This window comes from Gigantopelta aegis, chromosome 12 (genome assembly GCF_016097555.1).
Source record: "Gigantopelta aegis isolate Gae_Host chromosome 12, Gae_host_genome, whole genome shotgun sequence".
Classification (NCBI taxonomy): Eukaryota; Metazoa; Mollusca; class Gastropoda; order Neomphalida; family Peltospiridae; genus Gigantopelta; species Gigantopelta aegis.
The window spans coordinates 17,030,010-17,043,501 of NC_054710.1; the positions used below are offsets into that span (position 1 = coordinate 17,030,010).

Genomic DNA, 13,492 nt, shown 5'->3' on the forward strand with positions numbered 1-13,492 from the left:
GGGAGTGTGACCTGTGAGTGTACATGGTGTATCTGATTGTAAGGGCAGGACGTAGCCCAGTGGTAGAGCGCTTGCCTAATGTGCTGTTGATTTGGGATTGATCCTCACTGGGCTATTTCTCGTTCCAGTCAGTGCACCACGACTGGTTTATTAAAGGCCGTGGTATGTGCTCTCCTGTCTGTGAGAAAGTGCATATAAATGGTCCCTTGATGCATTAGGGACCATGTAGCAGGTTTTCTCTGATGACTACGAGTCACAATTACCAAATGTTTCACATCCAATAGCCGATGATTAATTAATCAATGTGCTCTAGTGGTGTCGTTAAAGAAAACAAACTTTAACTTTGTTTTTAACTCTGTGTTTCAGCACGACAGTTCATGTTTGGACGGTGTGATGTCGAGCTGTTTGTCGACGATAATGAACCTGGCGGGAGACCCATTCCTACGTGCTGCCTTGTCCAACAAACAGGAACTGTGGGAATCAAGTCTTCACCTGCTCGTAAGTCACAGTGTCAGAATGTACAAAGAAAAGAAAAGGCCTCGGTGGTGCAGTGGTTAGGCCATTGGACTTCTTTCTTTCTTCTTTTCATTCCAGTATCAGTATTAACCCAGAGTGAGTGCACACCTATAGTCCTTCCCACAGAGAACACCTTTATTCATACCGTAATTTTACGTGTATAGCCCGTGGGCTATACGTTTTTAAACATTGAAAATTGCCCCCTGCAGCTTATCTGCTGCTGTGGATTATACAATCTTTTTTTTTAACTCATTAACCATTTATTGTCAAAAGCGGCTTATCGGATGTTAAGACAAAATGAAAAACCCAAAAGCATGGTATGTCAAAATTTTATTGAACTGTTTATATTGACGTAAACTGCATCAGAAAATACAGGTTTGTTTTTTGGTCACTGTCTTGCACACTTTCCATCCACTTGAAAAACACACCCAGTCTCTCTGTTTCCATGGTCTTCAGCACAACAACTTTAAGTTTAAAATCTGCTGTATACCTTTTTCATTTTCGTTTCTTTCTACTCATCGGACTTGATGGAAAGGCTGTAGGTAATGCGGGCTATGTGTCAGAGCGAGCTGTTTGATCATCTTTTTTACTCAATAACCATTTATTACCCAATGCGGCTTATCCGGTGCAGCCGGCTATATGCGTGAAATTACGGTACGAATTTACTATAAATTATTTATTTCAGAGACGATTGATTTTTAAATTACACACAAAAATAGTGGTTTTGTGTTGTTTCTAAAACACTTTTTACGTGTCTTTTTACATCAAACCAAACTGAAATAGTTTACAAGAAACATTTTTGTCGGAAGATAGGTTCAATGGGGAGAGGTATTACCACAGACACTGAGATTCACCCACTTCATGGGTGACATTATGGGTGTATCTCTTGAGTGTTTGACCACAAATGGAGGATGATTATGTAGATGATTGCAGAAAAGTCTTTGAATTTTTTATTTTTTTTTAAAGTAATGTAAAACGTCTTAACATTAACCTTTAGACTACTGGATTAATTTTTAATGAAAAACACGTTGAATGGGTTTATAATTTTTACTCACATATATTCACTTAAATGTTTTATAAATACATGAAATAAAGTTCATATATGAATCGGTAAGTATTATTTTCGTGTCTTTTTTTGTAATTTTTATTATTTTAGATCGGCTAATGGTGATTAAAATTAGGCAAAAAATCGAAAAAGTTGCGTTTACTTACAGGCATTTGTGGCCAGCTGTCCAGTATTTATGTCCATTATTCCCGATAACAGTGATTTTCTGACCAGAATTTGTTTTTTAAACCCGAACTACGATTCATATTGCAATATTTAGTAATTTTCGTTGTTGGTAAATTGATCAAATTTGTTATCAAATTAGCTGTCACAATCAGCTATCGATCCCTAAAAATTACCGCGACGTGCCGCCAATATTTGCCAAAAACCACTTTTTGAACTCAAAATTTCAAGGTATTTTCAATTGAAAAAATCAAAACAAAAACCACCATTTTGAAAAATCTTTTTTCTTTAATTATATTTCCGTTTCCGGTGAGCGTCGTGTGCAAAATGGCGGGAAATATGAATTGGGGAATGCACTGTATACAGTGTATAGTATATCAACTGACGTGACGTCGGGCGAGATATCTCGCCTGCAGTAGTCAGAAGGTTAAGGAAAGTGATGAACAAATTGCATGAACCCTGTAGCAGTGTGTCTGTCAAGAGACGTAATAGTAAACTTGTAAACTGAAGCTACATTTCCACATGTACGGTTTTCCCATCCCTTGTGTGTAAATCCATGAATTGTTGACATAATGTGTCTACTACATCTGTTTACATACTATCTGCAAACAACTAGTGCTCAGTAACGAAGATTCATAATTCAGCATAGTTGCCATTACTTTACTTCCGCATTTATGTCAGAGTCACACAAGTGATGTCACACTAACCTTTATAAACAGCATTTACGTCATAAAATTTAAAGGAGCACGCATTTTGCTTCAGAAAGAGATTCAACATTGGTATTTTAAAAGTAGGCTAAGTACATCCAAGTAAATAGTGAGAAGTAGTGTACAGTTATGCAAATAGGCTCATAGCAGTGTTTGTGCAAGAAAGAAATTTTGGGGTATGGCGTGTTGGAATTGAATGCAACCACAGTCAACAGGGGTTATGGGGGGCCGCCCCCAAAAAGAAAATGGGGTAAGTTTAGGGTTAAGAAAACCATACAGTAACGATAAGAGTAATTAATTTTATCAAAAGGATAACTTTAAAAAAAAAAGTTGCACAATATTTTGGGTATGATGCCATACCTATTTTCCCCTCTGACAGAAACCCTGCTTGGGGAATCCCCCAAATTTCTGACAGGTTATGGTGGTTTTACTGTCACAAGAGGATTTGATTAGCCAGTAATTTTTTCTCATGATATGCGGAGTGAATTAAAATGTAGCTTTAAGCTGTATGTTACCAGGTCCGTATTGTGTCATTACCAGTGCATTGGGCTGGATGTAGCCCAGTGGTAAAGCGCTCGCTTGATGCATGGTCGGTCGGGGATCGATCTCCGTTAGTGGGCCCATTAGGCTATTTCTCATTCCAGTCTGTGCACCACGACTGGTATATCAAAGGCCGTGGTATGTGCTATCCTGTTTGTAGGATGGTGCATATAAAAGGTCCCTTGCTGCTAATAAAAAAAAATGAAGTGGCCCATGAAGTGGCGACAGCGGGTTTCCTCTCAATATCTGTGTGGTCCCATAACCGTAAATAAAAGATGTTGAGTGCGTCGTTAAATAAAATATACTGGCCTCGGTGGTGTTGTGGTTAGGCCATCGGTCTACAGGCTGGTAGGTACTGGGTTCGGATCCCAGTCGAGGCATGGGATTTTTAATCCAGATACCGACTCCAAACCCTGAGTGAGTGCTCCGCAAGGCTCAATGGGTAGGTGTAAACCACTTGCACCCACCAGTGATCCATAACTGGTTCAACAAAAACCATGGTTTGTGCTATCCTGCCTGTGGGAAGCGCAAATATAAGATCCCTTTCTGCCTGTCATAAAAGAGTAGCCTATGTGGCACCAGCGGGTTTCCTCTAACAGTGTCAGAATGACCATATGTTTGATGTCTAATAGCCGATGATCATAAAAAAATCAATGTGCTCTAGTGGCGTCGTTAAATAAAACAAACTTTACTTTTAAATAAAATATTTCCTTCCTTTTACCAGGACGTGCACAAGTCTCGTCTGACTGACGGGGAGGAGGTGATCTCGGCCGCGCTAGGTCTGCTTATGAACCTCAGTGTGGAGACAGGGCAGTGCGTGCGCCAGTTCGGCCAGCGCGTGTGTGAACACTGCCTGCGTCTGTGTCGCATCAACCCCAGCCACAACAACATCATCGATCGCAGCCTCGGACTGGCTGGCCACATCCTACCTCACTGTGTGCCCGCCGTCGAATGGGTGTGCTGTCACGATGGGCCTCACATCCTCCTACAACACATCATGGTGAGTACATTGGAGTTATTTCCCCTTTATTCCTACAACACATCATGTTTAAGAATATGCAGGGCTTCTAGATTATAGTAGACCCACTCCCATGGCTAGTGATATTCAATGATGGGCTAGTGGATAACTACTATTGCCATGCCCGATGGCTAGTGAAAACAATTGGTCAAATGTTGCAGTTTAGTCTATTTTGTAAATATGAATATCCTGCATCCACCCCCACCCCCACCCCCCAATGTTAGTGTTTTTAAACTCTATCTCCCTCTTTAGGTGACATATCCGATTATTACTATTATGTAGTAAAATTGTATTACCGTATATCTTCGCCTGTAAGTCGATCTCGGCTATAAGTCGAGTCCCTAATTTCAAGCCCTGAAAACGTATTTTTTTATTGACCCGTTTATAAGTCGACCCATGGAAAAACTACTTATAAATATTGAAATATTTCTTATTTTCAGCACCTGAGAACAATAATATTTGAACAAAAGAAAATTATTTTACAAACTTCTGTTTTCACGTTTTGTACATCGCAATATGATCAGACTGTTCCAATCAAACTATCATTATTACATAGCATCAAAACGAAATATTCCCTTAGTAGAGAGTGAAAGCTGTTTGACTGTTACTGTATAGTACTGTACAGATGGTTTTGTGCACAGACAACAACTTTATTTATAAACACTGACAACAGATCACTACGATAAAACTGAAAGTATCACGTTTTGCCGCCATATTAATACATGTAAGGAGGATAACTCTGGAAAGTACACTGGTTTTTGTACCAAATGATGTGTGTCCCTATTGCTGTAGATAAGTGAACTGCAGAGATCAGTCTATTTTAAGGGAAAGCTTAGTAATATTCATGAAGTTAATCACCGCCAAAACATTGTTTGAACAACCATTAATGCCAGTGACCAGATTTCAAAATAAACTCAGGCAACAGGTAGTTAGTATTGTTTACATTTTTACTATTAGTTATGACTGTTAATTTAACTAAGTGGACTGTTGTCTTGGCATGTGAGTGAGATCGTACGCTTTTTCGCATAACCAAAACCGTTCTAATGCCAAAAAAAATTGGTTATAAAAAATAAATGTGTCAAATTAACATATTTGAGTATAAATACATGGCATACTTCAGCAATAAAACTTGTAAAATAATCCCCAAAACAGTAATATCTTTTGGTGAAATTTTTTTACCCTCTTATAAGTCGACCCCCCAAGTTATAAAATCATTTTTGGGTGAAAAAAATTCGACTTATAGGCGAAGATATACGGTAACTTAAAGTAAAGTTAGGCTAGTGAATTTGTAATCGTGGCTAGTATATTTTTTAAATCACTGATCCTATGGCTAGTGGATTTTATAAAAATTCTAAAAGTCCTGGAATATGTCTGGGAGTCTAACTGTCATGTTTATGAATTATGTCTGGAGTCTAACTGTCATGTTTATGAATATGTCTGAAGTCTAATTGACATGTTTATGAATATGTCTGGAGTCTTAACTGTCATGTTTATGAATATGCCTAAGTCTTAACTGTCATGTTTATGAATATGTCTGAAGTTTTAACTGTCATGTCTATGAATATGTCTGGAGTCTAACTGTCATGTTTATGAATATGTCTGGAGTCTAACTGTCGTGTTTATGAATATGTCTGGAGTCTAACTGTCCTGTTTATGAATATGTCTGGAGTGTCATGTTTATGAATATGTCTGGAATCTAACTGTCATGTTTATGAATATGTCTGGAGTCTTGACTGTCATGTTTATGAATATGTCTGAAGTCTTAACTGTCATGTTTATGAATATGCCTAAGTCTTAACTGTCATGTTTATGAATATGTCTGGAGTCTAACTGTCATGTTTATGAATATGTCTGGAGTCTTTAACCGTCATGTTTATGAATATGTCTGGAGTCTAACTGTCATGTTTATGAATATGTCTGGAGCCTAACTGTCATGTTTATGAACATGTCTAGAGTCTAACTGTCATGTTTATGAATATGTGTGGAGTCTAACTGTCATGTTTATGAATATGTCTGGAGTCTAACTGTCCTGTTTATGAATATGTCTGGAGTCTAACTGTCCTGTTTATGAATATGTCTGGAGTGTCATGTTTATGAATATGTCTGGAGTCTAACTGTCATGTTTATGAATATGTCTGGAGTCTAACTGTCCTGTTTATGAATATGTCTGGAGTCTAACTGTCCTGTTTATGAATATGTCTGGAGTGTCATGTTTATGAATATGTATGGAGTCTAACTGTCATGTTTATGAATATGCCTGGAGTCTAACTGTCATGTTTATGAATATGTCTGAAGTCTTATCATGTTTATGAATATGTCAAGTCTTAACTGTCATGTTTATGAATATGTCTGAAGTCTTATCATGTTTATGAATATGTCAAGTCTTAACTGTCATGTTTATGAATATGTCTGAAGTCTAACTGTCATGTTTATGAATCTGTCTGGAGTCTTATCATGTTTATGAATATGTGTGGAGTCGTAACTGTCATGTTTATGAATATGTCTGGAGTCTATCATGTTTATGAATATGTCAAGTCTTAACTGTCATGTTTATGAATATGTCTGGAGTCTAACTGTCATGTCTACGAATATGTCTGGAGTCTAACTGTCATGTTTATGAATATGTCTGAAGCCTTAACTGTCATGTTTATGAATATGCCTAAGTCTTAACTGTCATGTTTATGAATATGTGTGGAATCTTAATTGTCATGTTTATGAATATGTCTGGAGTCTGTCATGTTTATGAATATGTCTGGAGTCTAACTGTCATGTTTATGAATATGTCTGAAGTCTAATTGACATGTTTATGAATATGTCTGGAGTCTTAACTGTCATGTTTATGAATATGCCTAAGTCTTAACTGTCATGTTTATGAATATGTCTGAAGTTTTAACTGTCATGTCTATGAATATGTCTGGAGTCTAACTGTCATGTTTATGAATATGTCTGGAGTCTAACTGTCATGTTTATGAATATGTCTGGAGTCTAACTGTCCTGTTTATGAATATGTCTGGAGTCTAACTGTCCTGTTTATGAATATGTCTGGAGTGTCATGTTTATGAATATGTCTGGAGTCTAACTGTCATGTTTATGAATATGTCTGGAGTCTAACTGTCCTGTTTATGAATATGTCTGGAGTCTAACTGTCCTGTTTATGAATATGTCTGGAGTGTCATGTTTATGAATATGTATGGAGTCTAACTGTCATGTTTATGAATATGTCTGGAGTCTTAACTGTCATGTTTATGACTATGTCTGGAGTCTTATCATGTTTATGAATATGTGTGGAGTCTTAACTGTCATGTTTATGAATATGTCTGGAGTCTAACTGTCATGTCTATGAATATGTCTGGAGTCTAACTGTCATGTTTATGAATATGTCTGAAGTCTTATCATGTTTATGAATATGTCAAGTCTTAACTGTCATGTTTATGAATATGTCTGAAGTCTTATCATGTTTATGAATATGTCAAGTCTTAACTGCCATGTTTATGAATATGTCTGAAGTCTAACTGTCATGTTTATGAATCTGTCTGGAGTCTTATCATGTTTATGAATATGTGTGGAGTCGTAACTGTCATGTTTATGAATATGTCTGGAGTCTATCATGTTTATGAATATGTCAAGTCTTAACTGTCATGTCTACGAATATGTCTGGAGTCTAACTGTCATGTTTATGAATATGTCTGAAGCCTTAACTGTCATGTTTATGAATATGCCTAAGTCTTAACTGTCATGTTTATGAACATGTCTAGAGTCTAACTGTCATGTTTATGAATATGTGTGGAGTCTAACTGTCATGTTTATGAATATGTCTGGAGTCTAACTGTCCTGTTTATGAATATGTCTGGAGTCTAACTGTCCTGTTTATGAATATGTCTGGAGTGTCATGTTTATGAATATGTCTGGAGTCTAACTGTCATGTTTATGAATATGTCTGGAGTCTAACTGTCCTGTTTATGAATATGTCTGGAGTCTAACTGTCCTGTTTATGAATATGTCTGGAGTGTCATGTTTATGAATATGTATGGAGTCTAACTGTCATGTTTATGAATATGCCTGGAGTCTAACTGTCATGTTTATGAATATGTCTGAAGTCTTATCATGTTTATGAATATGTCAAGTCTTAACTGTCATGTTTATGAATATGTCTGAAGTCTTATCATGTTTATGAATATGTCAAGTCTTAACTGTCATGTTTATGAATATGTCTGAAGTCTAACTGTCATGTTTATGAATCTGTCTGGAGTCTTATCATGTTTATGAATATGTGTGGAGTCGTAACTGTCATGTTTATGAATATGTCTGGAGTCTATCATGTTTATGAATATGTCAAGTCTTAACTGTCATGTTTATGAATATGTCTGGAGTCTAACTGTCATGTCTACGAATATGTCTGGAGTCTAACTGTCATGTTTATGAATATGTCTGAAGCCTTAACTGTCATGTTTATGAATATGCCTAAGTCTTAACTGTCATGTTTATGAATATGTGTGGAATCTTAATTGTCATGTTTATGAATATGTCTGGAGTCTGTCATGTTTATGAATATGTCTGGAGTCTAACTGTCATGTTTATGAATATGTCTGAAGTCTAATTGACATGTTTATGAATATGTCTGGAGTCTTAACTGTCATGTTTATGAATATGCCTAAGTCTTAACTGTCATGTTTATGAATATGTCTGAAGTTTTAACTGTCATGTCTATGAATATGTCTGGAGTCTAACTGTCATGTTTATGAATATGTCTGGAGTCTAACTGTCATGTTTATGAATATGTCTGGAGTCTAACTGTCCTGTTTATGAATATGTCTGGAGTCTAACTGTCCTGTTTATGAATATGTCTGGAGTGTCATGTTTATGAATATGTCTGGAGTCTAACTGTCATGTTTATGAATATGTCTGGAGTCTAACTGTCCTGTTTATGAATATGTCTGGAGTCTAACTGTCCTGTTTATGAATATGTCTGGAGTGTCATGTTTATGAATATGTATGGAGTCTAACTGTCATGTTTATGAATATGTCTGGAGTCTTAACTGTCATGTTTATGACTATGTCTGGAGTCTTATCATGTTTATGAATATGTGTGGAGTCTTAACTGTCATGTTTATGAATATGTCTGGAGTCTAACTGTCATGTCTATGAATATGTCTGGAGTCTAACTGTCATGTTTATGAATATGTCTGAAGTCTTATCATGTTTATGAATATGTCAAGTCTTAACTGTCATGTTTATGAATATGTCTGAAGTCTTATCATGTTTATGAATATGTCAAGTCTTAACTGTCATGTTTATGAATATGTCTGAAGTCTAACTGTCATGTTTATGAATCTGTCTGGAGTCTTATCATGTTTATGAATATGTGTGGAGTCGTAACTGTCATGTTTATGAATATGTCTGGAGTCTATCATGTTTATGAATATGTCAAGTCTTAACTGTCATGTCTACGAATATGTCTGGAGTCTAACTGTCATGTTTATGAATATGTCTGAAGCCTTAACTGTCATGTTTATGAATATGCCTAAGTCTTAACTGTCATGTTTATGAATATGTGTGGAGTCTTAATTGTCATGTTTATGAATATGTCTGGAGTCTAACTGTCATGTTTATGAATATGTCTGGAGTCTTAATTGTTATGTTTATGAATATGTCTAGAGTCTAACTGTCCTGTTTGTATTTCAGTCAGACAGTGAAGTTCGGAAGAAAGCGTGTATCAAGAGTCTGACGGCGTGTACTCAGCTCATAGAGTCAGCCAGACACAGTGTGGTGGATCACAAAGGTAAACAATTCACAGTTCTTTACAATGAGAGAGTTTATTGGTTTTGTTTAGCGATACCACTAGAGCACATTGATTTATTAAAGGGATGCTCGCGCAAGGCTTTTGGACTGGTATGCATATTCAACCTTATATAATACACATTATTGCTTAATATCAACACGTATAATCATATAGTTAATAAATAAAATGGTTAAATGTGACGGCTATTATAGATAACAGGCACAGCCATTTTGTACCATCCAGGTGAATACGCCCTCTGGCGAGTCAGTGGTTACTTAATATTTAACGTGTCACATCAGGAATTAGTCTTAGAACTGAAAAAACAAAACGTACCTGCTTTTTGCAGATGCATCGCAATGTTCTGTAATAATATCCATCCCAGTAAGCCAGCAATAAGTATATATTATTTTTCAATGCAAAATAAACCATTGTCAAAGTGTCGAAATAACTGTCTTATGTTTTGTCCATAAATTAACCCACATACTGAAATAATAATCGGAGTGTTTTCTAAGTTAATTGGTCTTTTCTTTCCGTGGCCTGTACCTGATTGGCAGGTGTGTATTTAGACAGTCCCCAGTAAATGTGTCTAGACACACGAACAATACGTGTCTCTTTGGTTAAGATCACAGGGTATTGTGTGATAATCGCACGGAAACCCCTAAATTTGTAAGGACATTATCAGCCGTCCTGCTTTATTACTGTAAATAATTCTGTAAAACCCTTGACTTTCCCATCTAAAATCACAAAATTGACCAATTACATAGTTCCAAAGAAAAGAAAATTATCACATGGATATCGTGAGTGGTTGTTTTGCTCCAGCGTACCCTACCAATAGGCCTAATAATATGCATTTTTTCTTTGGATTTTTAAAGAGAGAAAAATACTATAACTCCCATTTCGTTCTATTGATGCAAATTGAAATATATTTAGTTAAATAGTTGATTATACTAAGTCATTTATGTTGTTTTACAAGTCAGGTTGATGAAAGCAAAGCACCTTATCATAAATTAGAGCGTTTGTTTACACTGTGCATACAGGAGTCAGGGCTCGAAACTTGCCAAAAAATATGGTGGCTCAAAACATAATGGATGTTGGCAAATTATGGTAAGCAAACCACAAACCACGAGCAAGATTTTAATGTGGAATAAATAAATGCAATACAAATATTAATAGTGGCTCATAATTATAAAGTAGATCGCTCAAATAATAGTATTATTTGGACGACTAATGCCATTATTTTATTAATATTCAAGTCGCCCAAACAGGGCATTGGTCACACTTGGTGACCTGGGCACAGGCCATTTCGAGCACTGAGGAGTTGGTCGGAGCTGACGTCACTTCGTCCCAAGCTATAGCACTGGATGCCATAAAAACAACTGTCAGTATGTGTTGGTGGTCCAGGTATGCATCTTTCCAACACATAAGGCTCTTGTTTGAGTTGACTGACCCTTCAATCATTGGCTATTGGATGTCAATCCTATGGATATTTTGACACGGTCTTTCCTGTCTTTGGGAAAGTGCATATAAAAGATCCCTTGCCACCTTAGGAAAAAATTAGCAGGTTTCCTCTCATGACTACCAGTCAGAATTACCAAGTGTTTGACATCCATAGCCGATGATTAATTAATTAATGCACTCTAGTGGTGTTGTTAAGCATAACCAACTTTTTGGTGACTTGGTTTAAACTATGATGGCATCGAGTGATTCACACTGTAACACTTGTGTGTGCAGCATCCTGGTTTCCTGGTTAACAAGATTTCACTGGTGGGTATGGGACATTCTCGGTGACGTCTTCCGTGAGAAAACTGTTCAAGCACGCCTGTCATGGGCACAGCCTCTGACTTAGCCAGAGTTTTAAGTCCAGACAGGTCAGACTTGGGAGCTAACATTGCCTCATTGTACCGGACAGCAGTAAAACAAAACAAAATGTTTTTGTGTTGCAGGGTTACCTCCCCTGATGGGTCTGCTGAAGTCGGATGATGAGGTGGTGGTGGGCAACGCAGCGCTGTGTCTCAGTCACTGCTGCCAGGTGCAGAAAGCGGCCACCGACCTCGTCCAGACGGCCATCATCAAAGACCTGCTCATACTGACGCGGGACGGGCGTCGTGCTGCCGTGCAACAGAATTGTGCCATTCTCATTGCCAAGTTGGCACAGGCTGATAACAGGTAACATATCGTGTATATTATACACTGATCTGATAACAGGTAGCATATTGTAGATATTACACACTCAGCTGTGGCATACTGTATATAATATACACTCAGCTGATAACAGGTAACATATCATGTATATTATACACTCAGCTGATAACAGGTAGCATATCATGTATATTATACACTTAGCTGATAACAGGTAACATATGTATATTACACACTCAGCTGATAACAGGTAGCATATCATGTATATTATACACTCAGCTGATAACAGGTAGCATATCATGTATATTATACACTCAGCTGATAACAGGTAGCATATGTATATTATACACTTAGCTGATAACAGGTAGCATATCATATATATTATACACTCAGCTGACAACAGGTAGCATATCAGGTATATTATACACAACTGATAACAGGTAACATATGTATATTACACACTCAGCTGATAACAGGTAGCCTATCATGTATATTATACACTCGGCTGATAATAGGTAGCATACCATGTATATTATATACTCAGCTGATAACAGGTAACATATGTATATTAAACAATATTATACACTCAGCTGACAATAGGTAACATATCATGTATATTATACATTCAGCTGATAACAGGTAAAATATGTATATTATACACTCAGCTGATAACAGGTAGCATATCATGTATATTATACACTCAACTGATAACAGGTAACATATGTATATTATACACTTAGCTGATAACAGGTAGCATATCATGTATATTATACACTCAGCTGATAACAGGTAACATATGTATATTATACACTCAGCTGATAACAGGTAACATATGTATATTATACAATATTATACATTCAGCTGACAATAGGTAACATATCATGTATATTATACATTCAGCTGATAACAGGTAACATATCATGTATATTATACATTCAGCTGATAACAGGTAACATATCATGTATATTATACACTCAGCTGATAACAGGTAACATATGTATATTATACAATATTATACACTCAGCTGACAACAGGTAACATATCATGTATATTATACATTCAGCTGAAAACAGGTAACATATGTATATTATACAATATTATACATTCAGCTGACAATAGGTAACATATCATGTATATTATACATTCAGCTGATAACAGGTAACATATCATGTATATTATACATTCAGCTGATAACAGGTAACATATCATGTATATTATACACTCAGCTGATAACAGGTAACATATGTATATTATACAATATTATACACTCAGCTGACAACAGGTAACATATCATGTATATTATACACTCAACTGATAACCGGTAGCATGTCATGTGTATGCTACCTTTTATCAGCTAAGTCTATATATGATATATACAGTATACTAATTGTTATCAGATGAGTGTATAATTTGTCCAGACGTTTTTTTCACAATGCCTTGAGATATTGAGCTGACATTTTGTGTATGTGTTTATTCTGTAGAGTTACAAACCAAGTTTGACTTTCATGGGGAGTTATGGCCCTTGAACTTTTATTAGTCTTGGTAGGAGACCTGTATTGCTATAG

General features: G+C 36.4%; 1 protein-coding gene across 1 annotated transcript in view; it reads left to right on the plus strand.

The window, feature by feature from the left end:
* Positions 1-13,492, plus strand: part of LOC121386678 (tetratricopeptide repeat protein 12-like) — a 42,551-nt gene that overhangs the window by 26,882 nt on the left and 2,177 nt on the right. The window contains exons 13-16 of the mRNA XM_041517666.1: positions 367-498; positions 3,716-3,991; positions 9,692-9,788; positions 11,732-11,954. Coding sequence (XP_041373600.1) covers positions 367-498; positions 3,716-3,991; positions 9,692-9,788; positions 11,732-11,954 — 728 coding nt within the window. The remainder of the gene's footprint in view (positions 1-366; positions 499-3,715; positions 3,992-9,691; positions 9,789-11,731; positions 11,955-13,492) is intronic.